General features: G+C 56.8%; 1 protein-coding gene and 1 long non-coding RNA gene across 2 annotated transcripts; both read left to right on the forward strand.

Annotated features, from left to right (window-relative positions):
* The first annotated feature begins 2,027 nt into the window (after positions 1-2,027).
* On the forward strand, positions 2,028-5,610 carry LOC132003279 (uncharacterized). Its single transcript, XR_009400163.1, has 2 exons — positions 2,028-5,492; positions 5,580-5,610. It is a non-coding gene; the product is annotated as an uncharacterized LOC132003279 (long non-coding RNA).
* A 5,690-nt stretch (positions 5,611-11,300) lies between these two features.
* On the forward strand, positions 11,301-23,948 carry B9D1 (B9 domain containing 1). The gene is made up of 7 exons (XM_059378786.1): positions 11,301-11,475; positions 13,064-13,132; positions 14,987-15,098; positions 18,686-18,782; positions 19,486-19,548; positions 23,235-23,302; positions 23,632-23,948. The coding sequence occupies exons 1-7, from the start codon at positions 11,413-11,415 to the stop codon at positions 23,772-23,774; spliced, it is 615 nt and encodes a 204-aa protein (XP_059234769.1). The 5' UTR covers positions 11,301-11,412; the 3' UTR covers positions 23,775-23,948.
* Positions 23,949-27,542: the final 3,594 nt, after the last annotated feature.

The raw sequence follows: 27,542 nt of genomic DNA on the forward strand, positions 1-27,542 counted from the left end.
TGTTGGGCTGGCAGGAAGGGGGCTACCAAAGATGGCGAAAGTTCCCGCCACAAGACCTGAGCTCGGACAGGAGAACAAAGGCCCAAGCAGGAATCTGAGACCCCCGCCCCGGGCTCCTGTGGACCAATGGGATCCCGATGAGCAGGCGGGATATCCAAATAAGGGAAACTTCCAAAAGACCCCTGAGCTTCCTCCGAGACCCCTTAAAAGCCCCCTCCTCCCTGCCTTGGGTGCGACTTCCGCCACTCTGCTTTCCAGAGTGGCGGAACCTCGCCCGAGGGTGCCCACCTCCTCCCGGCGCAACTTTCCTGGCTCCCCTTCTCCTGAGCCCTGAAACTTCGCCGGAGAGCGTTTTTAATAAATCTTGCCTTGCACCCACTCTGCCTGGTGTTGTGTTTATCTCGCCAGAAAAAACTTTACATTTGGTGCCGGCACCCGGGAAGGAGATTGAGCCCCCACACAGTGGGGAGGCTCTCTCCTTTCCCTGGCTGAACCGGACCTGCCTTTCCGAACGCCACTTCCGAAGCTGTGGTGAGTTTCCCCGATTCCGCGCCTCCTTCCGGAAAGCCCTGCCCTAATCGCGGCCGCGTCAGGGTGGACCCCGCCGGTCACCAGGTGACCTCCGTGACTCCGAGAGGCTGGGAGACGTCCTAACCTCTACGGCAGTCGACACAGTTTTTCCGCAACCCAGTGGTGGACGAGGGGACGCCTTCCTCCAGCCCTCGGGTTGCCCGGCAACGAATCGTGGGGACCTCCCAATCCAAATTCGACCCTAAAACATCCCGGGGGTGTTTTAGGCCTGCTGGCCAATCTTAAAACCCTGGAACTGGACCAGGACCTGCGAAAACGACGTTACTGTACTGTCGCTTGGCCACAATACCGATTAGACAATCAGTCCCAATGGCCTCCGGAAGGCACGTTTAACTATCAGACTTTCATGGACCTAAATAACCTCGGCAGGCACCAAGGCAGATGGGCCAAGGTCCCTTATGTCCAGCTTTCTGGACTCTGCACTCTCGCCCCTTCCTCTGCTCTCACTGCTCCACCTCACAGGTCCTCTTGGCCCGCTCTCCTCCCCCTACCCTGCCACCCACTGCTCCCAAAGACTCGGACCTCTCCTCCCCGTCTCCTCTCTCTGAACCCCCGGAGAGCTTCACCCATCCACTGACAAGAGGGCCTCTGGTTCCTCCTCCTCCTCCTCTTTACCGCGATCCTTCACCCCAAGGTCCCTTAAATTCAGGATTTCTGAACCAGCGCTCTCGTCTACCCCTCCTTCTCCCCCTCCCACTCCTATCTGAACTCCTGACAAATTTATCCGCAGTAAACGGGAAACTCCAATCAAAGCTTACTGAAGGTCAAATAGGCTCTTGTTATTTGTTAAAATCTGCTAGCAAAGAGATGACTAGAACTGCTGGTTACTTGTGTCTCAGAGTTTTAATGGGTCATTCTTAAGGTAGCATTCAAAGTCTTTGGTAACCTTTAACAGAATGGGATAAAATACCCGAGCGCTGGTCGCCAGAACTAGGTTTACGCTTTTGAAATCTGTTGGTAAACACCTTTTGTGCTTAATTGAATTCTGTTGTAACAGTCGCAGGGCTACTGTTTGAGCTAGATGCTTTCGTAAAGAATGCAAGGGGAGACTGATCACCTCCCATTAGCCAGGGATACCCAAAGGGGAGGGTGTCCAATCTGTTTGAATCTGAAGAGTGCCTGACTGCGTGAATGTGTCTGTGTGGCTCCAGCCGCACTAGGGCTCGAAAGCCCCCCGCTGAGTTAGTCTGACCCCCAAGGGAGGTTGCTGGAGCTGAGGAAGTTTGAGTTCATGCGCCCTTCTCTCTACAGGACCTTTCCCAAATTGAGAAACGTTTGGGCTCCTTTTCGGCCAGTTCTGATAACTACATTAAAGAATTCCAGTATCTGGCCCAAGCCTATGACCTCACCTGGCATGATTTACATGTGGTCCAGACCACCACCCTCACCATAGAGGAGAGGGAACCCATCCAGGCTGCTGCCCAGGAGCACGCGGATCAGGTCCAGCTCACTGATGCTGGAGCCCGGGCGGTCCCAGCTGTAGAACCAGGTTGGGATTATCAGGATGGCCAAGATGGCCACTGGCACCGCGACCGCATGGTCCAGTGTCTCATAGCCGGCATGAGGGCAGCCTCTAATAAGGCCGTTAATTACGACAAGATTAGGGATATTGTCCAGGCCCCTACGACAACCCCACCAGGTTTCTTAACCAGTTGACCTAACTTTTAACCCAGTACACTCGCTTGGACCCTGCCTCTCCTGCGGGGGCCACGGTACTGGCTACTCATTTTATCTCTCAATCGGCACCGGATATACAGAGAAAGTTAAAGAAGGCTGAGGAGGACCCTCAGACCCCCATTTCTGACTTGGTGAAAATGGCATTTAAGGTCTTTAATTCCCGTGAGGAGGCGGCTGAGCTTAAACGACAAGCCAGACTCCAGCAAAAGGTTCAGTTGCAGACCCAAGCCTTGGTAGCAGCCCTGCGGCCGGCCAGCTCTGGGAGCCAGCAGAGAGGGGAAACCAATCGCACCCCGTCGGGGGGCCTGTTTCAAATGCAGGGCCGAGGGACATTGGGCTCGTGAGTGCCCCAATCCAAAGCCGCCAACTCGGCCTTGCCCTCAATGCCATTTGATGGGCCACTGGAAATCCGACTGCCCTAACCTCGGGGTATCTTCGACGCCTCAACGTGGGGGACCCCCCGAGATAGTAAGTCTGGCCTTTCAACTGCTTGGATTGGAGGACGACTGACGAAGCCCAGACTCAGCCACCCCTCTCACCCAGGCCGAGCCCAGGGTTATGCTCCAGGTAGCGGGTAAGTCCATCTCTTTTTTGCTGGACACGGGGGCTACCTACTCTGTTCTGCCTTCCTACTCGGGACTTACTCGAACCTCACCAATTACTGTTATGGGGATCGATGGGACCTCCTCCAATCCTAGGGTGACCCTTCCCCTTACCTGTAGCCTGGATGGGTTTCCCTTCCCCCACTCGTTCCTATGATTCCTTCCTGCCTGGTCCCTCTACTGGGTAGGGACATTCTCCAGAAACTAAGGGCAACTATCTGCCTCTCCCCTTCCTCCCCTCTATCCACCTCAACCCGTCTCATCCTACACCTCTCCACTCCCTCGACCCCCACTCCAGATGACCTACCTACTGTAGACCCTCAGGTGTGGGACACCTCAGAACCCATCATTGCTTCCCACCTTACCCCGGTTCAAGTACAGCTTAAGGATAACTCTAAGTTTCCCTCAAGCTCAGTTCCCTATTTCCTTAGCCCACCTCCAGGGCCTGAAACTATCATAGAACGGCTTTAACGTCAGGGACTCCTGATCCCCATCATTTCCCCCTGTAACACCCCATCCTCCCAGTACGCAAGCCCTCAGGGGCTTATCGACTGGTACAAGACCTTAGGCTTATCAACGAGGTCGTGGTCCCCCTCCACCCAGTCGTTCCTAACCCTACTGTCTCGCGTTCCCCCAAACACCTCTCACTTTACTGTACTGGAGCTCAAGGACGCTTTTTTCACCGTCCCCTTGCACCCTGATTCCTATTTTCTTTTTGCCTTCACCTGGGAGGATCCTGACACGCATGCTTCGGGACAATTAACTTGGACTGTTCTACCCCAGGGGTTCAGGGACAGCCCTCACATTGTCGGCCAGGCCTACAGACTTAACAGCAGTGCGTCCTTAAGGCCAGGACTCTCCTACAGATGTGGATGACCTCCTCCTCTGCAGCCCCTCCCTCTCGGTCTCCCAAGACGACACCTCCACCCTACTTAACTTTCTGGGGGCCAAGGGATATCAAGTACCCCCCTCTAAGGCCCTCAACATGACCTTAGGGCAGCCCATCACGGTCTACTCTTCTGCTGACTCACAGTCCTTAGCCACCGATCCCTGGCCCATCTGACTCCTCGTCTCCAGCTATTCCATCTGCTATTCCTAGAGAACCCGCATCTCTCTCTCTCTACCTCTCCCCGCTTAAACCCTGCAACTTTACTGCCTACACCCTTGCCAGATAAGGGGTGGATCTACATCCAGGACAGGATTGCCCTGCCAGGCAATCTGGTGCACACCTTGATTACTGACATCCACCAATCCCTCCATAGTGGCCCATAGGCTCTCCACTAATTTCTTCAGCCATTGTTCTATCATCCTTCCTTATCTAAGGTAATCGAAGTTGTCCACAGGGCTTGCAAAACCTGTTCTGCCGTGAATTCACAAGGAGGAATCTGCAGACCAGGGCCTAACCAACAGCTCCGAGGTCATCAGCCGGGGGAAGACTGACACCTGGACTTCACTCCCATGCCTTGCCATAAAATTCATTCACAGGCTGGATCGAAGCATACCTCATCGCCCAGGAAACAGCAGACGTAGTGGCTACAATACTCATCGAGCGCATCATCCCGAGGTTCGGATTGCCCCAGACCCTCCAGTCGGACAACGGACCTGCCTTCATCTCCAGTGTAACCCAACAGGTAGCTGAGAGCCTCAACATAACCTGGAAACTTCACATCCCATACCACCCACAGTCATTGGTAAGGTAGAAAAGGCCAATGGGCTGCTCAAAGCCCAACTCACCAAACCTACTCTAGAAACCCGTCTTTCCTGGCCTACACTTCTGCCTATGGCTCTCACCAGACTCCTGGCTACGCCCCGCGGGTCTTCAGGCTTAAGCCCATTTGAATTACTATACGTCCGGCCCTTTCTTAGAAATCACAGCCCTCCAGCCATTTCCCCACCTCTTTTATCCTATCTACCTTACCTCACTCCTTGTCGTAGGGATACCCCACCCTATTGACTGGCCACTCCCCAACTTCAGGGCCACAAATAATACGGTCCATATGGGCCCCATCGGGGGAAACATACCTATTATTAATGTGTCCTCCCTTACCACCGCAGCTGCCATATCACTAACTCCTCCCTCCTGTACTGTACTCCCTCGGGAATATTTCTCTTGTGCCCTCAGGGAATCTATCGCTGCCTGACCACTAATGACTCCCTGGGCTGTATATTCATTCTACTATCTCCTACCACCATCTACTCTGAATCCCAGCTGCTGTCCATCCTATTTCCCCAACACCATGGAGGAAGGGCTGCCCACCTCCCATTCATAACAGGGGCAGGAATAGCCACAGGGGTGGCAACTGGAACAGCGGGGATAGGAACCTCCATAGACTTTTTCTTACAAACTCTCCCAAGCCCTGAATGATGACACGGAACGGGTTGCTGACTCCCTCACAGCCCTACAGACGCAAGTCACCAGCCTGGCAGCCTTAGCTCTACAGAACCGACGGGCCTTAGACCTTCTGACCACCGAAAAAGGGGGGACCTGCCTATTATTAAATGAAGAATGTTGTTACTTTGTTAACCAATCATATAGTTACCTCCAGGATCAAAGAACTCAGGGATCGGATCCAAGCACAGTGGCGAGACACATCCTCCTGGGGCCTGGACCCCTACAACTGGGTAACCTGGCAGCTCCCTCTGGCGGGACCTGTAAGCATAATCCTCCTCCTAATCTCAGTTGCTCCCTGTCTTTTCCGGTACTTGCAGGGTCGCCTACAAGAACTTGCCTGAGTATCTGTCAATCAACTCCTCCTCCAGCCCTACTCTCGCCTGCCCACTTCCGACTACCCCTACGACGACGCCCCCTGTCAGCAGGAAGTAGCCAGAACCGAGTCAACGCCCCTGACACCATTATATTAAGCAAAAGGTCGGAATGTTGGGCTGGCAGGAAGGGGGCTACCAAAGATGGCGAAAGTTCCCGCCACAAGACCTGAGCTCGGACAGGAGAACAAAGGCCCAAGCAGGAATCTGAGACCCCCGCCCCGGGCTCCTGTGGACCAATGGGATCCCGATGAGCAGGCGGGATATCCAAATAAGGGAAACTTCCAAAAGACCCCTGAGCTTCCTCCGAGACCCCTTAAAAGCCCCCTCCTCCCTGCCTTGGGTGCGACTTCCGCCACTCTGCTTTCCAGAGTGGCGGAACCTCGCCCGAGGGTGCCCACCTCCTCCCGGCGCAACTTTCCTGGCTCCCCTTCTCCTGAGCCCTGAAACTTCGCCGGAGAGCGTTTTTAATAAATCTTGCCTTGCACCCACTCTGCCTGGTGTTGTGTTTATCTCACCAGAAAAAACTTTACAATGCTGAATTTTACCTTAAAAATGGTTACTTTAGGGGAAACTGGGTGTCACAGTCGGTTAAGCGTCCGACTCTTGATTTGGGCTCAGGTTGTGATCTCAGGGTCGTGGCATCGAGCCCTGTGTTGGGCTCCGGGCTCAGCACAGAGTCTGCTTATTTCTCTCCCTCTGCTCCCCGCCTCCGGCATTGTGCGTGTGTGAGCACACACGCTCTTTCTCTCCAACACATAAATCTTCAAAATAATGGTTGCTTTCATGTTTGTGAATTCCACCTCAATGAAATATAAATGCATACAATTTGCAAGAAGGCAGTGTGCGTGCAGGGGTGCAGTACTGTAAAGCTGGGGGGCAGGGAATGGTGGGGCAGCCGCAGGAGGGACAGAGGGTGAGGGGGGCCTGCCGGGCCACAAAGGACCTAACTTTGCATCTCTGGGTCCAGCCCCTCCGCAGAACAACTGAGAGCTTGAGCCAGGAAGAGGGACCTATAAGGGCTAGGAGAAGAAGGATATAGGGACTTGGAGTGGCCCAGACCATGGTTTGAATCCAACTCAGCCTCCAGTACACTAATCTGGCCGAGCCATTCACTTCTCTGAACCTCAGGCACCCTGTCATTAATGGGGGGAGGGGGGCGTGGGGAGCACGGAGCACGTGGAGTTGCTGTGAGAAAGCCTCAATGCGGGCGCCCCAGAGCTCCGTGAGATGTCGGGAGAGGGAGGGTGGGAGTCTCCTTGCTGCTGTGGATTGTGGCAGCTGCCCTCTCTGTCCCCTGAGATGGGAGGCAAGCCCGGGAAGGAGCCCCTGGCCCAAGTCACGGGGATGGGCCTGGGTCTGTAAGCCGGACACCGGCCACCCCCTCCAACCCCCGGCATCCAGGCCTCTTCCCCAGGCACCGTCCCCTTTGCCCACTGACGTGAGCCTTGTGTGGGTGGTGGGGAGGGGACACCAGAGAGGTGAAATGTCCTGGGGTGACGGAGGAAGCCAGACCCCATTGGGATGGATGAGACGCAGGGCCGGCTCTGTAAATGTTGGTGGTGCTCGTGCTGCTGCTCTCTGGGGAGGGGCTGCGGGAAAGGGGCTGGGACAGGGGGCGGGGCCACCCATCCCTTGAGGGCTGAGAGTCCACATTCTCTAAAAACTGTTAACCCAGGCTTGCGTTCCAGTAACAGGAACTTGGGTGCGGGACAGAGATAGTGACAGGTGGGGGCGGGCGGCCCCTAGTTTGCAGGGAGGAGTTCCACGTGGATGGGGCTCCATCTCTGAGGGTGGGACCAGGTGGACAGGGTGGGCTACCTAAATGAGACCCAGCTGCCTCAGTCATGAGTGAGCTCCCTGTCTCGAGAGAAAATCAAGCAGAGCTGGATACCCTGCCTGCTGCTGCCCCTCAGAACAATTTGTTACTTAAACTGTAACCCCTGGAGGATTTTACTAGTTGCCAAGCACATTTAGATATGGCCTTAAGAAACACTGATACTGACAACGGGTCTTAGGGGAGAAGGACGATGTACGACCGTGAAGCTGGGCAGCTGGGGATGCCCGGCTCGCTCAGGGCGGAACGCCGCCCCTTCACCGAAGCCGGGCAGCCGGGAACGCCTGGCCCGCCCAGGGCAGAACGCCGCCTGCTTCAGGGAAGCCGAGCACCCGGGAACGCCCGGTCAGCTCAGGGTGGAATGAAAACCGCCTGCTTCCCTTTTTCGTGATCGCTCCTTTCTCTTCCCAGAAGCCCTCGTTGTTCGTTAGAGGAGTCCTGTGAATGTGCTTGGTTAACTATAAACCGTACCCTCCTCCTTGCTGGTCTGCAAGACGTGACTAACGTGTGACCTTCATCAATCCTTCTGTTGGCTATTGTTTTCTATCTAATAAAAGTGAGACTGTGGAGTTGCTTGTGGCAGCAGTCCTTTTCGACTGTTGTCCCCGGCTCCCAGTCTTTTGCAGCTGACTTGTTTGTGCCCAATTCTTCTCTCGTCGCCGTCGCCAACTGGAAGCGGCACCTGCCTACAACCAGCTTCTAGGGAGGAGGGTGAGGAAATCGTCCCAGGAGGAAGATGGTGAGAGGTTGGGGAGAGGAGTTCAGAGAAGACTTCACAGAGATGGGCTTTGAAGGTTGAATAGGAGTTCTCTGGATGGGCAGGAAAGAGATGATGTGCTGGATAGAAGGAAGAGCATGAGTATTCCAAGAAGTGCTTTTAATAACAAGAAGAGTTCAAATACATCGAGCTTCGGTCTGCTCTAAGTATCTGACCTACATTATCACATCTAATCCTGACCACGACCTCCCTGAGTGTAACCAGGAAACAGGCTCTGAGAGGTTGAGTAGCTTTCTCCAAGTGACACAGGATCACACTGCAGGCAGTCTGACTTACAGCTGGAGAGGTGAGAGGTAGGAGGGGGGCTGCAGAGCTTAGCAGGGGTCTGGATGGAAAGGTGGGGGGCCAGATAAGAAAGAGGAAGGCTACACGTCCCAGGTCCAGGGCCTCATGCGAGAGTATGTCCCGTGTGGAGGAGCTGCTCATGTCCTCGGGAGGGTGTGAGGGCTCTGGCTCTGGCTCTGGCGGCCTGGCTCTGGTGGCCTGGCACTGGCCCTGCGGCCAAGGCCACCATCACTGTGCAGCCTGTCCCTCTGGCCACCCGGCCTCACCCCTTCCTCCTGTGGCAGCTCTGCAGGGGCCCAAGGATTTGAAGCTAATTTCTGCAGGATGGGAGTGGAGACCTGGGACAGTTGAAGGCAGCAGGGGGGCGCCGGACTGGGGTGAGGCAGGCAGTCAGGGAAGAGCTTGGGGCACCTGCGGAAGCAGTAATCCCAACAGTCCCCGAGCCCCAGGAACAGCTGAGGCAGGGGGGAGGGGGAGCACGGACACCCAACTAGGTCCGAGTCAGCCTCCAGCCCCCGTGGCAGGCACTGGGCACCTTCCTGGTCCCCTCCCCAGGGACCTGGGAGGACTGTGAGAACGCAGGAGATGATGGAGCCCTAGTTGAGGCAGGGGGGAGTGGGGAGTGTCCGGGAGGATGTTCAGGGAAGGGCAGGAAATGGGCAAATCTGAATGTCAGTCCTGGCTGAGGGTCTGCCCCCCATAACCCCCCACCACCCCCCACCCCACCCTCCCAGAGCAGATCCCTGCTGCACAGCGTCCACCCTGACTTCCAGACCTGTAGGTGCCTGCCTGAGGGTTCCCAGGGCACCAAGCCCCCTGCCACCCTCTTCCCCAAACTGGTGATAAGGGTTCCAGCTGGGCCCTGAGCAAACCTCGAGTTGCCCCTTCCCCTGCAGTCCTTCCTAAGCTTACCAGACCTGGGAGAGCTAGGCCTGGCCATCCTCCCACCCAATCCTGGGCCTCCCATTCCATATACTTGGTTAGTGGGCTGGGCGGGGTGCAGAGGGAGAGACAGAAGGAGAAGCAGGCTCCCCACTGAGCAGGGAGCCTGATGTAGGGCTCTATCCCAGGACCCCAGGATCATGACCTGGGCCGAAGGCAGATGCTCAACGACTGAGCCACCCAGGTGCCCCTGACACAGCTGGCTTATAAACTACTGGAAGCCCTGGTTATTTGATAATCACAAGCATTTTGTTGACAACCGACTTTTGTATGATACTGAACCTCAAAAGCCACAAGGAGGAAAGAGTGGTAGAATCCGTGGGAGAGAGTATTTGAACTGGAAAGAAGGTATGAGGGGTGGGGTAAGGGATATGACCAAGTCCCTGGAAAGGCAAACTCCCACCCCAGCTCTGAGCTCCAAGTGTGGTCGCATTGGGGCCTGCACCCATCTGCACTCCACAACCTCAGCATCTCCCGTCACACGTGTGAACCCTGGCTGCCCACAGCTTCCTCCCCCAATCCGTTATCTCTGCTCACCTTTTCGGAGTGGTTGGTCAGTCTGGGCTGACTTTGACTCCTCCTTCCCTCTCCTGCACAGGTGTCTGAAGGGAGCCCGCTGGCCTGCTTCCAAGTTAGCAACTGGCTGCTGCAGGGACATCATGACCTGGGGTCCCTGCTGGGGGCCTGGGCTCCTGGAAATCTATACACCTGTGCCTCCCTTCATTTCCTGGATCAGAGCTAAGGTCTCTAATGCCATTTTTGGACACCATGGCCAAGAACAGGCCCAGGACCAGACAGAGGAGGCATTGAGGCTCTTTAGTCTGTGAAGTCTTGGCAGTGAACATTGATTCAGCTACTTCCCTGCTGCTGTGACTGTAGCCCAGCCACCTCCCCTCTGTGATTCTCCTTCATTCATTCATCTAACACCGTTAGCAGGGCTTCCGATGTGCCCCGAAACCAGAACACAAGATCAGCGTGGCCCCTGGGCTCCTGGAACAGGCAGGCTGTCTAGGAGAGGGGAGCCAAGCACTAGCTCGAGTCATATAAACCATGGTGAGTGCTAAGAGGGACAGAATCCAGGTGTTAACAGAAGCTATGACCTACTCGGGGCAGCCAGGGAGTAACTGTCATGTGAACATTAACTTGGCAGAGCAGTGGACTCAGGCTCACTCTTCTTCCCACGGCTGGATGGCTGGGATGCCAGGTGCTAAGCCCTCCGTGGGCCTCAGTTTCCCCCCTTCACATGCAGGAGCCGTGGCTTGGACTAAAGGTTTTTTTGAGGTCCCTCTCAAGTTTGTTTAATAAATTTTTGGGGGGCAGGGGTTCTCAAAAGCCCCAGGGGAGCATCCCTCTGACCTGCGCAAGCAGCTGCTGGGCCCCAGCTGAGGACTCTCCAGAACCCGGGCGGCCCCGCCCCTCGCGGGCCTCCCGCGTTACCTCCGACTCGCGGAGGTGGCTTTGCACCTGCGCCCCGCAGTCTTGCCCTACTCAATCCTCCTGGTAGCACCACAGCGCCATCTCGTGGCGGAAGGCATCTGTATCACTTGGTATCCGACCGGCCTGAGTCAGGGAGCGCCTCTGCGCTTAGGGGCTGGCGGGGCCGAAGCCGAGTGGACACACACTCCCTGGAGGTGTAGCCTGATCCCGCAGCGCGGCTAGGTTCCACGCAATAGGCCCACGCTCCGACGCGGGTCTCGTGGACTGCCCCAGCTTCCCCGGAGAGGGGTGGGGCTGCGGAGCCCCGCCCTCCGAGGGCCCAGCCCCACCCGCCGCCGCTGGCTGCGCCTGCGCACTACGGCATGCACGCTTGCTTTAGCGAAGGTCCCATCCCAAGAAACGTGTCCCACGCGCCACGCCGTCGGTTTCCAGGGCAACCCGGAGCCTCTCCGCAACCCTGCGCGTAACCTTGGTCCTTTCCTGGAGCCCCTAGCCTGGCCATGACGGCGGCGGGTCCCAGCGTCTTCCTACTCATGGTCAACGGGCAAGTGGAGAGCGCCCAGGTGAGCGGCCGTGGACCTCGTCCGCCTTACCCCACTCTCCCCGGAGGCCCATCCCGCGACCTCCAGGGCTGCCGCGTGGCCCCGGAGAGGTGCGTTGTTCCTCCCGAGCCTCTGTCTCCCACGGTTAGGCGGGCGAGGGGAACCAGCGTTTGACAGGCTTTCCTGCGAAAACTCAGCCCCGATGTGCGCGGGTGGAAGCCGATCTCGAGAGGTTGAGCTCGTGCCGAGGACACGCTCGGCCAAGCCTTTGAGACCCCGTTCGGATCATGTCCAGCTTGTGGAGTCCCGGGCAGGAACCTAACGCGGGTGTAAGGCGGGAAGCCGATACTCGATCGGGACGCTGGGCCTCGGTCCTCTAGTGCTCTGCACTCTGAACTCTCAGATCCTTGAATTTGGGTCAGAACGGAGGTAATCTGGTGAATCTGATCCCACGATGGTGGTGGGGGAAAGATCCTGGGAGAGTCTGGTCAGTTTGACAGAAGGGGACGCTACTACAGTTTGTAAGAACCATTGGTCCTAGATAGTTAGAGATAGATAGGTATGTTCACCATGAATTCGCCCTGTTTGCAGCACTGCTCATTCGGTCCTCGAAACAATCCTGTGAAGTGGATATTACTAGCATCCCCATTTTACAGATGGGAACACTTGCCCAAATGGAGCGGCAAAGCTGGGATTTAAACCCAGATCTGCCTGCCGCCAAAACTTTGATGTATTACCCTTCCAGACTGTTGGAAGATGGTGTTTATTGTATTATTGTGAGGATTAGGTGAACTGGTTTGGGTAAAGTTCTGGGTCTCTCATGCCTCCCTGTTTCTTCGGGCTCATGTCCCCGTGCTCCCACCCTGTCCACCTGCCCCTTGGCCTAGTGTCCACGACTACCTTCCCCTCGTCTCTTCTGTCCCATGAGGGGCCTTTGGCTGGGCTGGATCACGTCTGTGCACTGTCAGCACCCATGCCCGCCTTCTGGGGCCTCCCATTCAGTTCTGGTCCCTCCCTCTCTCCAGGCCTTGAGCTCCAGGTCCCTGTAGGCTTCGTGTCCCAATAGCATCCTTTCACTTTGGCACCATTCCCTCAGACCTCCTCTGGGCCCACCCTTGTGCCAGGCACTGGGGACACAAAAATGTCATCACACTTGTTCCCTGTTCACAGTCAAATGGGGTTGACAGAAATAAACAAACCATTAGAGCTTTGATAGAGGGGAGGACCAGGGGCTGACAAAGCCAGGACAGGGGTCAGGGGGCAGGGGGGTGCTTAAAACAACCTGGAGGTTAGGACAGGCTCCCTGGAAGGTAAGTTTTGAAGGATGAACCGGAGTTTGCCAGATGGAGTAATGGGAAGGGCATGCCAGACAGAAGCCAGAACTCAGGCAAAGGCTCAATGGCAGTAGCAGCCTGGGACTGCACCTTGGACTCCCACATCTCGGGCCCCAGTCCCTATGCTGCACCCCGTGTCCTCAGCCCTGGCTGTTTCTTAGACCCACTCCAGGTGCCTGGTGCTCAGAATTCCTATTGGCTGCCTTTACGTAGTCAACACGTTGGCCTCACCACGGGTCTCCGTAATCTCAAGCTGTGTGTGCTTCTTCCTGCAGTTTCCAGAGTACGATGATCTCTACTGCAAGTACTGCTTTGTGTATGGCCAGGACTGGGCCCCCACGGCGGTAAGCTGGGCCCTCGGGCGTCCCTTAGGAACAGGCTCCATGACCAATGGGGTTTCTGAAGGTGTCCACTTTTCCCCTTTCAGTCCCAGTTCAGAACCCATGCAGAGGTAGACACTGAGCTCAGGGAGGTTCCAAGCGTGACTTTGTTCCTGGTAAAGCTGGAGTGGGGAATGCAGCCATCAGCGGGCTCCCAGATCAGAGCTGCACTCTAGCTCACGTGCCCCGTCCCGGAAGCTTGCACATGGCCGTGAAGAGGAACATGTGGGCCGTAGAGCCTCCGGCCCTCTTCTAGCCCACGGGGAGGACTCTGGGGAGTCCGAAGGCAGAACAGAAGCTCTCCTTGCAAGACTGGGCTCAGAGTAATCTGTCTCCCCCAGACAGCTAGATGAGAGTCCCAGTCTTCGTGGAGCGCACATCCTTGTGCAGTGAGACAGACAATACGTACCAGTGTTCTAGTATGTTCTAGTAAAAAGTGCCAAAGAGAAAGTAGAGTTGGGAAGGGAGGTATGGAGGATAGAGAGAAACCAGAATCTAGGTGAGGGGGGCTGGGGAGGGCCTCCCTGAGAAGGTAACTTCGGGCCAAGACCTGAATGGAGTGAGGGAAGGAGCCATGTGCAGGTCTGTGTTAAGAGCTCTGCAGGCAGAAGGAGCAGAGGTGCACAGGCCCTGAGGCGGGATTGTGCCTGGCGCTTGAGGAACAGGAAGGAGGCAGGTGTGGCCAGCAAGGAGCATGAGCAGGGAGGAGTGTGGCAGGAGCTGAAGCGGGGGTGGGGGGGTCAGGCCGTGGAGGACACGGTCAGTCAGAGTAAGGACCACAGCTTCATGCAGGGTTACATGGGACCCACTCAGAGAGTCTGGAACAGAGAACATGACCTGCCTAGTGTTCTAGTGTTTTCCATAGCTCCTTCTGGCTTCTGTGTCCAGAGTAGACGGGGAGCAAGGGCCAGAGAGGGAGACCCTGGACAGTTCCCAGAAACAGAGGAGCAAAGACAGCACGTAGATGAGGCGCAGCACTGAGGGTGCGGCAGGTGCTCGAATTTCCAATATATTGTGAAGGTGGAGGCAACAGGGTTTCCTCTCGGGCAGATGTGGGGCATGGGAGAAAGGAGTTAAGAATAACATGAAGCTTCTGAGCCCGGGCACTTGGGAGCAGAGCCGCCTTTCAGTGAGAAGACTGGGTAGCCAGATCTGGGAGAACTTTCCAGAGCTCTGTCCAGCATGTGTGGTGGTTGAGGTTCCCAGTAGACATCCAGCCAGGGTGCAGGGTTGGCAGTGGAGGTGGGGTGCTCTGGAGGTCAGAGGTGAGGACCGGCTGCGGGTTTGGGAGAAATGTCCGCACATACAGCAACCCTGGGGTCCCTGGAGCTCCCCACCAAAAGCTCTTCGGTAGCATGGGCACCTGTGCTCAGATGGAAGTGGGTTCTCGAGAGGGAAGCGAGAAGGAATGGGGGCCGGAGAGTGTGCACAGCTCATTCCAGGAGTTGTGCTTGGCAGGGGAGCTACAAATGGGTTGGTGGGTGGAGGAAGACATAGGGCCAGCCTCATTTCCTGATAGAGAAGCTCGCACACACACGTGCACCAACATACGTGACCGTGACAGAAGAGGGACATGACCTGTGACCGCTTGCTCTTGTGAGGGGGCGAGAACCCAGGCCCGGGCTGGCTCTTCACGAAGCCAGATCCGACGAAGCGAAACCCGGAGAGGCTCAGGAGCTGCCCCAGCGCCCTGGAGTTCTGGTCATGGGAAGTTAGCGTATTGGCAGAAGGTAGTGAGGAAAACTGCCCACCTAGGTCGGGGGAGCGGTGTGGCAGCCGGAGCACGGGCAGCAGCTGTCGCCGTCCCTGTTCCCACAGGGTCTGGAGGAGGGCATCTCACAGATCACGTCCAAGAGCCAGGATGTGCGGCGAGCGCTGGTGTGGAACTTCCCAATTGACGTCACCTTCAAGAGCACGAACCCCTACGGCTGTGAGTCTGCAGGGGCCTTGCAGGGACACCTGGGTGGGGGCCGGGGGGAGGTGCCCCCATGGCCATCCGCTCCCAGCTCCTCTCTGCTCGTCCCCTGGGCCCTTGCGACAGCCCCATCCTCTGCTCTCTTGCCACCTGGCCGATTCCCTCCACCTCCCCCACCACCCCTAACCCGGTTCGTGGACAGGCGACAGAGCTGACCTTTAGGAAGCTCAGAGAGTATCAGTGTGGCCCCAGCCTGTGGCTATTGTGGCCCAGGTGGACTCGGCCTATGTGGTGGACAGATCACTCTGTTTCTTTTCTCACGTTAGGAAACCGAGGCCCAAAAGTAATTTCATTTGCCTTTGGCTTTATATCTAGCAGCTGAGCATGGATTGGATTTCAGGCCCATCTGATTCCACAGTCTGAGCCTCTCTGCTGCATGTGGCTTGGGGTCTAGGCTTGCGGGGTTTCCGAAGCAGGGGCTGCCTGGCAGTCCTCCTTGTCATTATCCACGAGTAAGAATGCTTCCATAGGCTTCCTGGGACAGGGCACTGGATAGTGGGCCATCTCCTGCTGCTGAGGAAGGCTCGCAGAGGCAAATACAGTAGTAAAAAGCAAAAACAAAACACAACTATTCCAAGGTTTCAGAGAGCTAGCAAAGTATTAGAGATTTACCAGGCCACGATCCTGGAGAATATAGAAATCTAGAGACGTGATCCCACTCACATCGCCCCGAGAGTATTTACTGATTCCCCCAGAGGTGACTTAGAGGCTGATGGAGGCTTTTGACAGCTGCTCTGGGCTCAGGGTGCAAAAACCAGGAAAATCCCTGCAACTTGGACAGAGACCTCAGAGCGCTTGGTGGAGCCTGGGAGCTGCGACCCAGCTCCGGATCGTTCCTGACCTTGAACATGGTTACAGAAACTCTCAAATAAAATATTCATAAGCCTAATCTAGCAGGATGTAAAAGGGATAACATATGAACAAGTATGGTTTATTCCAGAAATATAAAGCTTATATAATATCCGAAATCAACCAGCGTGATTCACTGCTTTAAAAAGAAAGAAAGTCACGATCATCCCTATAAATGTAGAAACGATGATAAAATTCAGCATCCATTCATGATAAACTTTGACAAACTAGGAATAGAAGAAAGCTTGCCTTTTTTTTTTTTTTTTTTTTTTAAAGTCATGGAGCCCATTGTGGGGTCTGAACTTATGACCTGAGCTGAGATCAAGAGTTGGACCCCCATGGGTGCCTGGGTGGCTCAGTCAGTTAAGCGTCTGCCTTTAGCTCACGTCGTGATCCCCGGGGAACTGGGATCAAGTCTAGCATCAGGCTCCCTTCTCAGTGGGGAGTCTGGTTCTCCCACTACCGCCCCCGCCCTACTCATGATCTCTTTCTCTCCATAAAATAAATAAAATCTTTAAAAAAAAGTTGTGGGGCACCTGGGTGGCTCAATGGGTTAAAGCCTCTGCCTTCGGCTCAGGTCATGATCTTAGGGTCCTGGAATCGAGCCCCGCATCGGGCTCTCTGCTCAGCGGGGAGCCTGCTTCCCCCCTCTCTCTGCCTGCCTCTGTGTCTACTTCTGATCTCTGTCTGTCAAATAAATAAATAAAATCTTAAAAAAAAAAAAAGTTGGATCCCCAACCAACTGAGCCACCAGGGGCTCCTGGAAGGAAACTTTCTTAATTTGATAAAGGCTATCTACAAAAAACTTAGAGCAAACATTAGCTTTTCTAAGTGAAATGGTGAACAATTTCCTTGTTGCTAACAAACAAAGGCATAAGAATTAGAAAGAATAAAACTGTCATTTTTTACAGGTGACATTATGCGTGTAGAATTTGCAAAATAACCCACAGATAAGTTACTAAAATAATAAATTGGCGTGAATGCTGGATAGGAGATACACAGACAAAAACCAGTGGCTTTTTGTATGAAAATAAATAGACTATCTTCTTTTGTGCACACATGTGATTCAAAAATGATATATCAAAAAGAAATTCTTTACTATAATATCATAATATAACAGCTGCAAAGACAGGCCACGGAATTCACACACATACACACTGCACATCAATGAGGAAAAGACTGGTAGAAATAGGGCAAGAGGGCGAGCAGTCCCTTCACGGAGGAGGGCATGCGAGTTACTGAGAAACAGAGCAAGGGCTTTACTTCAGTGAGAAAGATTGCAGTGAAGGTGAAGGCAAGCTGTGGTGAGCTGCCACCCGTGCCCACGCCCGAATAACTCCAATCAGGGAAACTGAGGACCCCCGCTTTGTAAGGACATGGTGTGAAGGGAACTCCAAGGCCTGGCGGGTGTGAGGGTGCCTGGGACGTGTGCTCAGCAGAACCATGTGCATGCAGGGGGCAAGGGCTTGAACAAGAGCTCAGCCTCACCACCTGGGGGCTCCCCAAGGAGAAACTGCCCACATGCCCATCAACACCGGAGCAAACCCTGTTCTCCTGGTCTGTCCAGAGCCAGAATGTTCTCTAGCATTGAGAACGAGTGACATCCCCTACATGACACAGTCTTAACAATCTCACAGACACGACGTTGAATTAAAGAAGCTGGGTACCAATACAGAGATTCTACAATTCCATTTGTATAAGGTTTTATTTATTCATTTAAATGGGTAAAACCAGGGCACTGGGGTGGCTCCGTCGGTTAAGTGTCTGACTCTTGGTTTTGGCTCAGCTTGGAGTCTGCTTGGGATTCTCTTCCTCTGCCCCTCCCCATGCTCGCTCACTCGCTCGCTCTCTTGCTCTCAAAATTAAAACCCTTAAAAAAGTGGGTAAAATCGAAACCATGTTGGGATGCCTTCTTTGGCAGGAAAGGCTTACAAGGAGTACTTTCTTCAAGTCAGAATAGGGGCTCCCTCTGGGGGAGGGGGAGTGATGGGAAGGGCCCCGAACCCGTGTCTTAGGCTCACCAAGCACCTAACGCAGGGCACAGACGTGGCCTAGAGATGAGGGACCTGAGAGGCTGGGAGGTGAGTTGTCCGATGGCCTGAGGCTCGTCCTACAGGCCGCAGGTGCCTGGCAGCCCGGTTTCCTGGGCCTCCCTGCCTCACTCCAGGCAGCGACTTCTCCCCTGCCTTCAGAGGATGAATAGACTGACCCTGGAGAAAGGACCCAGTGTACCTCCATGTTTACAGGGAACTGGTGGGATCAGCGATCATTTAAAGGAAAATGGTGAGGAAGGTCTTTCTTTCCCTCTGACCTCCCCTGCGGCACCCCAAAGCCAGGCCCTGTGGACTGCGAACCTTGGAAGCCCACACTTGAATCTGACCGCCTGTATCAGAAAGGAGGCTCCCAAGAAGCGGCCCCTTTGCTCACTTCCTGGCTGGGTCCCTGTGCCTTGAGCAGAGGAGAAGAGTGCCTTCGGGGGTCCTACCTGTATTGTCAAGGCACAGGATCTGCAAGGCATCTGGTCCTCACCAAGGACCTCGCCCACTTGCGCTCTCCACCGCTGTCCCCGCCTGCCTCCCCAGATTCTGGGTCAGCACAAGCCCTTAGTGGAGAAGGGGGAGGGGTCCGGTGTCCACTCCTGTTCTCTGCCCTACACCTTCCACCTGCTGACCCCTTGTCTTGTTCTTCCCAAGGGCCGCAGATTGTGCTCAGTGTATACGGACCAGACGTGTTTGGGAACGATGTGGTTCGAGGCTACGGGGCAGTGCACGTGCCTTTCTCACCTGGCAGGTGGGTTCTGGCTCTGACTGGGTCCCTGGGCCACAGTCCGTCCCTTGCTGGGCCATGCTGGTTTAGGACCAGGGCACCCCCAGCAGGGCTTTTCCTGGGACAGACTTTGCTGTGAGGCTGGAAGTGTGCTGGCATCCCCTGGGGCCTGGGCAGCGGGAGCTGTCGGAGAAGTAGAGACACAGAGAGATGCAGTGACAGCTCTAGACGGGGTTCTGGGATGTAGATGATGGGAGTTTGCCTAGAGTAGAACGGCCAAATGTTCTGAGTATTGTTGCTGAGACAGAAGGCGCAGGATGTGGGGGGAGGCATGTGGAGAGGAGGTGGGGCTGGGGTAGTGAGGGCCAGGACCCCAGGCTTGGTGGGCAGGACTAGGGCAGGGGGCTGCAGCCGGGGGAAGGTGCAGGGAATCGAGGAGGGCTTCCTGGAGGAAGGGCTTCCAAACCGGGCCTTGGAGATGTGGGGGACAGGGCCCCAGGAGTGATGGCTCTACCCCAGCATCATCCCGAGCCTTGACAAGATGCCAGGCTCAAGGGGACCCTGGGCCGTTTCCGGCACCTTGCTCGCAGTGAGCACAGCGGGGGCGGGTAGGGCTTGGCTCGGACTTGGTGCTGCCTGATGGACCGCTCCTGCTCACCAGACGCTCGGGAAGTCCCACCACTTTTCTGTTACTCAGCACATCTGTCCATGAAAACATCTGTTTCAGGCACAAAAGGACCATCCCCATGTTTGTCCCCGAATCCACGTCTAAACTGCAGAAGTTTACGAGGTGAGTTTCGAAATCCTCCTGCTGGCGCCTGCTTCTGACCTAGGGAGTCAGAGTGGAGGGCGGGAGGGGTGTCCCTGTCCTCCCTCACTTGCACTGGGTAACCTTGTCGGGTCTCCCATCTGCTCCATCTTTGGGGCCCAGGGAAGCAGGGGCTGTGGGCTCCGGTCAGCCGCTGGTCCAGCCGCATGAGGCTGGGCACCTTTATACTCTGTGCCCCATTACTGGTCTTAGTGCCAGGGCAGAGCAAAAGCTCTCGACAGATGGGGAGATGCTCACGATGTAATAGGATATTAAAATATGAAAAAGGACACAGGAGGATACAGTGGTGGGGGGGCCTCCTGGAGGAGGTAACATCCAAACAGAAAGTAGAGTGGAGGTAAGGGCCAGTGTGGCTGATCTGGGGAAGGAACATTCCAGGCGTAGGAAATGGTGCAAAGTCCATGGGCTTAGTGTGCTCGGAGCAGCATGGATGTGGTGTCACTAGTGGGTGGTGAGCAAGGGGAGTGTGGGGGAGACACCAGGGAGGCAGGGAGCCTCTTGGCCCTTACCACATCCACATCTAGGCTTAGAGGGCAGGCCAACTGCCTCGAGGTTGGCGACTGAGACTCTTGTCCGCTCAGCTTGGCTGCGAGCCCCACACTGCTCCCCACCAGGTCAGCCAGGAGCCCTCTGTTCACAGCCAGGATGGGGGTGGGGAGGGAAGGAAGGCTACCCGGGTGCCCAGGTGCAGCTGACGAGCGGACCCCCCGCAGGCCTGGGTGGTTTCAGGGTGAGCCTTGGCCAGAGTCCCACAGGGCAGGACAGTTTTGGGCCTCACAGAGGAGGCGTCACTGAGTTCTGAGGCCTGGAGGGGAGAATGTGGGTGCCTGCCCCCCCCGAAGGCCCTTGGGAAGCCCCCATGATGGGAAGGTGCCCTGGGCCATTGTAAGCTAGACGGGATGACACCCACCTGCGGAACTGTCAGGAAAATAGGGGCCAGGTCCATTAGTGGGGACAGGAAGGTTAAGGGCTTTGAGCCCACGCTGCTGTCCTGGCCGCGGCATCCGTGCTGCTCGGCACCTCACAGCTCCAAGGGAACCTTGGGTCTCAGGGCTACATCCCTCTGAGGAAAGGGTCTCCGTGCAGGACAAGTTTCTGGGTGTTTCTGCCAGTGCCAGAGGCTAGCAGCTGGGGGCAGTGGGCAGCCTCCCCTGGGAAAGGCGTGTGTTTGCAGTCCAGACAGTGGGGGATGATCTGATGACCGAAAGTGGTTTGGTCAAAATCTTCCCAGAGCCTGTCCATAGAGGCCAGCCTTTGCTCAGCCCCCCTGCCTGCCCTCCTCCCCTCAGCCCTGTATTAGTTCCCGGGGCTGGTGTAACCAGTGACCACAAACTCAATGGCTTCAGAAACTTAATTGTCTCACAGTCCAAAACCAGTATCAGTGGGATGAGATCAAGGCGCCCGCAGGGCCGCGCTCCTCCTGCCACCTCTGCACCCCCCGCCAGGCTCTTGGGGAGCCTCTGCTCCTGGCCAGCTTCTGCTGGCTGCGGCCTGCCTGGGCTTGGGGCCCATCGCTCCAGTCTCTGCCTCTGTGGTCACGTGTGCAACCTCACGTGTCACCCCCTCCCCTGTGTGTGTCCCCTCTCCCTCCCCCTCTTAGGACACTTAGGGGGCATTTAGGATGAACCCAGATAACCCAGGACAACGCCCCCATGTTTAAGATCTTTATTTTAATCAGATGTGCAAAAATCCTTTTCCCAAATAAGGTCACGTTGGTAAGTTCCAGGGACAAGGACTGCTAGGGCCGTTATCCAGCCCATGACAACGCCCCCCACCCAGCCTTCACAGAGCGACAAAAATGGTTTTCCATTTTCCACGCTGCTTTAGAAACACATCAAGCACATCTCTGCGTTTAGGATCAGCTTTAGCGAGGGTGCTGGGAGACCCCGCGTTCTCCTGTCCTGCTGACCTCCAGCCCTACCCCCTGCCCGCATGTCCTCCAGTCCACCGGGTCCTTCCTGGCCTCAGCTCTTTCCTGGACACTCTCCTCCACCCTGAACAGCCTGTCCTTGTAGACCTCAGGACAGAGCGGTGGCTGCTTCCCCTGCCTGTAAGGTGGAGAGCCCCCCTCCTCCGATGGAGAAACTGAGGCACACAGACACAGTGGCCTGCCATCCAGCCCTGGCTAGAACCCTAGATTCCCAGTTCCCCTCCCATCCCCCTCCCGAGGCTCGGAGCCAATGAGCCCCCTTACTGGCTGTCCACACGGCCTACAGACAGCAGGGGGCAGTCACTGCTTTGTCCAGGATCAGCCAGACTGGAGCCCCACCCCCCAGGCAGCACCCAGGGGACACCGGTGCCCTCGATGGAGGCTGCACCCCAGGGGCCAGGGGGCTGGTCCAGGCCCGGTGGCCTGAGCCAAGAGGAGACTCCAGCGAGCAGCTGGAGGGGCTGCTGGTGGGGGAGGGTGCTGGGCAGCCATGGGGAGGGTGGGGGTGCTGGGGCAGAGCACAGGCCTCCTGGCCCTCCCAGGTCAGCCACTTTAGCCGGAAGGCCGGGCGGAGCCTGCTCTGAGAATGTGGGAAGCTCAACAGACAGACCGAGGGGCCTCCTTCCTGGTGGGGCCTCCACTACCCCCAGCTGCATCACTGGCCCCCCCCCCCCCGCCCCCCTCCCCAGGACCCCCAGAGCACAGGCTGGAGGTGCTCCTGGATCGGTGACACCCCCGCCTGCCTGGCCCACCCCGCGGGGAATGTGCACCCGGATTGTTTCGGGCTCCTGTGGGTTTGGCAGAGGCGTGGCCTCTGGTCTGGAAGGAGCTGTGACAGGCTGTGGGGCCTGGAGTGGCAGGCCCGGGGACAGCAGCCCAGAGCATCCAGCCCGCACCTCTCTGCCTGTGGCCTCGGGCATGTGCCCATCCTGCTCTCAGCCTCTGGAAGATGGGGGTGTTTGCAGTTCCAGGCTCCTGGGAGGGATGGGTGGACAGCTAGCATGTCGGGGCCCCCGGAGGGCCGCACCCCTGCACCTGTGACTGGGGTGAGAGGATCGAGTTGGGCACCACGGAGCGAGCCCATCCTTGGGGCACCTGAACCTCAGAGCAAGAGCCATGAATAAGAGGATGACTGTCCCCCCTACCCCAGCAGTTGCCAGAGTGCCTTCTCCTCTAGCTCTGGGAGTTCATTCCGTACCGCCGGGAGGAAGCCAAGCTCAGGCTCAGAGATGGGAAGGGACTTGTCCTGGATCCCACATTATTAAAAAAGAAAGTGGAGAGCCCAGATCCGGCCCCTCTGTCCACCACTCCAGGATGGGGCCTGTCTTCCCCCCGGGAGGATGGGGGGGTCACACTGCCCGTCCCCAGCTGCTGTCCCCTTTCTGGGATTTCCACCTGGGTTCCCACTGTGCCCCCAGCCCCACATCTCCCTCAAAGCCACAGGGGATCGTGATGGGAAAGCTTGGTGTGCAGCCAAGGAGGGGTGGGGCACAGAGCACCTCAGGCCTGGGGGGCAGCCTGCTGAGCCTCGTGGATGCTACCTGCGGCACCCAGCCTCACCTTTCCCCAGCAGAGGGCGGGGGTGTGGAAAGATTCTGCGAAGGGCCGGGCCCTGGGGCAGGGGTTGGAGGGCTGCTGGTTTCTGAAGCCCATGTCTCCGGTCTGAGGGATAGCCAGGCCGAGGACCTGCTCACCCCGTGTCCTCCTGTCCACCCAGCTGGTTCATGGGACGCCGGCCCGAGTACACAGACCCCAAGGTGGTGGCCCAGGGTGAAGGCCGAGAAGGTAAAGCTTGATCCCCTCAACCCCGCCCCCTCCCCACAGGCAAGCTGGAGCCCGGGAGGGACTGGGTGGACCCCTAGGAAACAGGGTGGGAGCCGGGGACCTGCACCTGCCATGCACAAGATGGACTGTGGGAGCAGCCCAGGCCTCTCCTCCGAGCACTGCTCCCACCTGGGCCTGGCTGGAATGTAGAGGGTCTGCCAGGTTTGTCGGTTCCTGGTGCAGCCCCCAGACCTCCCTGTGGGGGCATGGTCCATTCCCATTTTACAGGAGAGACTGCTGGGGCTGAGATACCCCAGAACAGACTGGCTGACACCACCTTCTCTCCTCAGTGACCCGCGTGCGCTCACAGGGCTTTGTCACTCTCCTCTTCAACGTGGTAACCAAGGACATGAGGAAGCTGGGCTACGACACTGGGCCTCCTGACACACAGGGCACCTCGGGGCCCAGCCCGCCCCAGGGCATCCCCCGGTGAAGGCCCGCACTGGGCCACGGCCACAGCCACTGAATTTGGCCATGCCGCCGCCAGAGAACACAGGGCTGTCCTTTTGGAGAGCTGGCCAGGGATCCAGCTGCTTGATGTGCAGCCTCGGAGGGGCTAGGAGGGTGGGGTCAGATTTTTATATAATAAAGCATCACTTTCCCCAGAGCCCAGGCCCGGAGCTGCCTCCTCTCCCTCCCTTCAGCCCTGCTCCCCACTCCTTGGGAGCAGGTCACTGGGGCCGGCCTGCCTGCCCCTCTGAGCTGGACCAGGACCTGTCCCCCACCCCATACTGCTTAGGGCAGAGAAGCTGCCCGGAGAGGCACACGAGACAGCCACCTGGGTTGTGAGCTCTGGTTCAGCCCTGCTTGGGGCTGTGCGACCCTCCCCACACGCCTCCCTAACACAGGAGGGAGATGACAAGGTTTCGGAGCTCAGGAGCACCTGGCCCTTGTGCGAGGAGAAGAGAATCAGATCGGTGGAAGCCGCAGGGAGAGGCCCCCTGTAGCCCAGACGCCAGGGCTGAAATCCTCCCAGAAGCCGGAAGCTGCTGGAATCCCAGCTCTCTGGGCTCACAGAAGGAGAGGAGAGTGGGCCCCTGCACCCAGCATCCAGCGCTCAGCACACAGGTAGTGGAGCCATCCACACACAGGTCCCCGCGGCACTGCTGTGGCAGTCACCCTCCCAGCCTGTCCCCACTCTCCCCCCGGGCACGGGGCCTGCAGCCCCCTGATCTGCTCTCCACCTGCATCCTTTTTAAAAAAAGATTTTGTTTTTTTCAAGTAATATCTATCCCCAGCGTGGGGCTGTTCGATTCAATGGGAGCCACGAAGCCCCCGCCGCCCAGCCTCAAGACCACCAGCCTTGCCACCACCCCCCCATTGCCCTGGCCATCCGTGGACCCTGCCCTGCGACAGCACTGTGCCCACCCTGCCCCGCCCCTCCTCTCACTTAGCTCTCTGGACACCGAAAGTCTGTGCGGCCCAGCCGGTCCCTCCCAGCCAGCTCCCTGTGTGCTCTGCGACTCGTGCAACATTCCTGATTCTGATCCTCTTCTCTGAATGGAAAGTTCCCTCCACCTAGGTCCTGTGCTGAAGCCCACACTGGCCCTCACGGCCCTCTTCTGCTGCCCCAGCCCGTGGACCCTGGGGCTGGAGGGATTTGCGTCTGGCAAATCCACTGGCATCTCCACCTCCCCGTCCCAGCTCCCCAGACGCCCAGGGCCGGTGACCAACTACCAAAGCCCACTGAAGACCTTACCGCCTTCCCCTGGGGTTTCTACTCCGGCCATTGAGGATACCACCACCGTCCACACCTCTTCCTCGCCTCCTCCCCTGCGATGACCTTGGCCTTGCCCCTCAGCAACCACCCATCCCACCACCTATTTCTTGTTACCAGTGACGGCACTGCCTCCAAGATAACCCCAACCATCTGCGTCCCCTCCTGGTGGTTCTTCTCCCGTGGTCCTCGTACCAACAGTCCTTCATGGCCTCAGGGCCCTGCAAGACCCCCAAAACCTGTCCCCACTTTGGGCTGCCCATCAGCCCCTCCCTCCCTTTCCTCCTGTCCCAATTTATAATTCACAGGGGTCATTACAGGTACTGCCATCTTGCACTGCTGTGCCCCTGTCCCTGTTTACTCACCCAACAGGCCTGTGACAGTGATCAGTTGGCCGGGGCACATAGTGGCCATCCCAGGACTGCCTTGCTCAGTCCACAGCCAGGGCTCCCTCACAGCAGCAGGCAGACCCATCTCTCCTCCTCCAGCTCTCCTCACCTTTCGGAGAAAGGGCCTCACCTTGTGTTTCTTTGCATCTCCAGTAGTGCTCACCCTCGGCTGAATGGCTCATGAGGAAATGGAAATGACCTAAGAGGGTTGCCTGGCTGGCTCAACTGGTGGAGCATGCAAGTCTTGATCTTGGGGTTGTGAGTTCGAGCCCCATGCTGGGGATAGAGATTACTTGAAAAAAATAAAATCTTTTAAAAAAGTCCAGGAGCTTCCTCTGTTCCACCACCATGTCCGGCCCCCCAGAGACGCTATGGTCCCACCTGAGGTCCCAGGAGACCCCATGCCTTCAAGTTGCTCCCACTCCTCCCCCCACCGTCCATCAAGGGCTTCCCACCTGGCAGGATCATGCAGTTGGCCTCCACCAAACCTGGGCCCCCTCCTCTCTCCCCTGCAACTCTGAAAGGCTGAGCCCCCCCGCCCCCTGCCCCCCATCCTTGCCCATGCCGTGCCCATCGGCCAGCTCCCGCTGCTGTCCAGAAACCTCTGTCCCGTCAGGCCCAGCCTGCCAGCACCTCTGATGGAGTGGTCCCACCCCCTTCTCCTTCTGTGCCATCGTGCAGTCTGCCACCTTCCCACACTTGTGTTCTCATCCCTCCTTCCCTCCAGCCTGGTTTTAGTGCATTTCCATAGAATCACAGACAGCAGTACGTTGGAGCATGCGTGCCCGTGACTGGAGCTCTGTATTTGTTTGTGGGCGTCATTTGTGTCTCTTGCAGGACCACGAATGTGGACTGAAACGCACAGATCTCAAGTGTACTACACACTGAGTTTCAGACAATGTGTGCCCAATGCCCAGTCAGGGTCTAGAAGGCTACCGCCTTTGCAGGAAGCCACCTCACGCCAAGGCAGGAGGACAGAAACTTGGAAGGCTGCGGGCACTCTGCATGGGGAGCAGGGTGGAGACCTGGGACAATCCACATGAAGAACAGTCAAGGTGGGCGGCCCCAAGTTCACCCCCCACCGTCCATTCTGTCCCCTCATGCTCATAAGACTCCATTCCCCTTGTATCCAGGTGGGTCTCTGGGAGTAGCTCTGGCCAAAGAAAGGTGGGTTGAAAGGCTGTCCAGCACTGAGAGGTCTGACACAAAGCTCCCCAGGTCGATGGTTCCATCCTTCCCCACGGGACCCTTGAGAGCACATCTTGAAGACGGAACAGGGCAGGAACAGCCAGGAATGTCTCCACTGGGCAGTTTAGAAACTACTTTTACTGCGTTCTGCCACAGAGAGTTCGGGGGTGGTTTCCGCAGAGTGTTCCAGTCTGATACGGAAATTGGAATCAGGAGTGGGTTTCTGCCATCACCCAATCCCAAACCGAGTGAATGTGGTATTGGCTTAGCAGCTGAGCGACAGGCAGGCAGAGCACAGAGAAAAGGCTGGATGGCAGGAAAGCTCCATTTATGCGAGCACAAAACTAGGTAAGACTTGTGCCAACAACGTGGGAGTTAGGTTCTGTGCCTGGTGGGCCAACTCCAGGGGCAGGCACAGGTGGGTGATATGATGCATGGGGCGGGTTGGCCGCTGCGGGCTGCATCTGGAAAGCCAGCATGGGAAGGCAGTGAGCTCAGGCAAGAAAAGGCCCGTTTCCAAGGCCAAATGACAGAAATAGAGAATCCAAAATTTTGGGAGCCTCGAAAGGTTGAGAAAGGAGACTACTGGGTCCAGAAGGCAAATGGGAAGAGATGAGAAGGAAAAATGCTTCAAGCACTCAAGTTCTAGTAAAAACTTCTCATGAGGCCAAGCAACTCAGCCACCTGGTTAAGCATCAGATCTCAGGAGTTAAGCTCGCTCCTACCATTATCCCAACGGCCCCAATAGGAGCGACCAGGGAGCTGAAAAAAACATGGGGCAAGGCAGCGAGGAAGAATTTTATGTGTGTGCCTGTTATCTACTGCTGTGTAACATCTATCCACAAACACTGTCGCCTAAGACCACCACGTGTGACCTCCTGTGATTCTCTAAGTGACCCTAGAATGC

This window comes from Mustela nigripes, chromosome 16, assembly GCF_022355385.1.
Source record: "Mustela nigripes isolate SB6536 chromosome 16, MUSNIG.SB6536, whole genome shotgun sequence".
NCBI lineage: Eukaryota > Metazoa > Chordata > Mammalia > Carnivora > Mustelidae > Mustela > Mustela nigripes.

Bases quoted from the DNA above. Each gene is read 5' to 3' on its own strand.
- B9D1 (XM_059378786.1), top strand. From the start codon at position 11,413: ATGACGGCGGCGGGTCCCAGCGTCTTCCTACTCATGGTCAACGGGCAA. The intron at 13,133-14,986 runs GTAAGCTGGGCC...CTGTTCCCACAG, and splicing joins AGGACTGGGCCCCCACGGCG to GGTCTGGAGGAGGGCATCTC. The intron at 19,549-23,234 runs GTGAGTTTCGAA...CTGTCCACCCAG, and splicing joins AAACTGCAGAAGTTTACGAG to CTGGTTCATGGGACGCCGGC.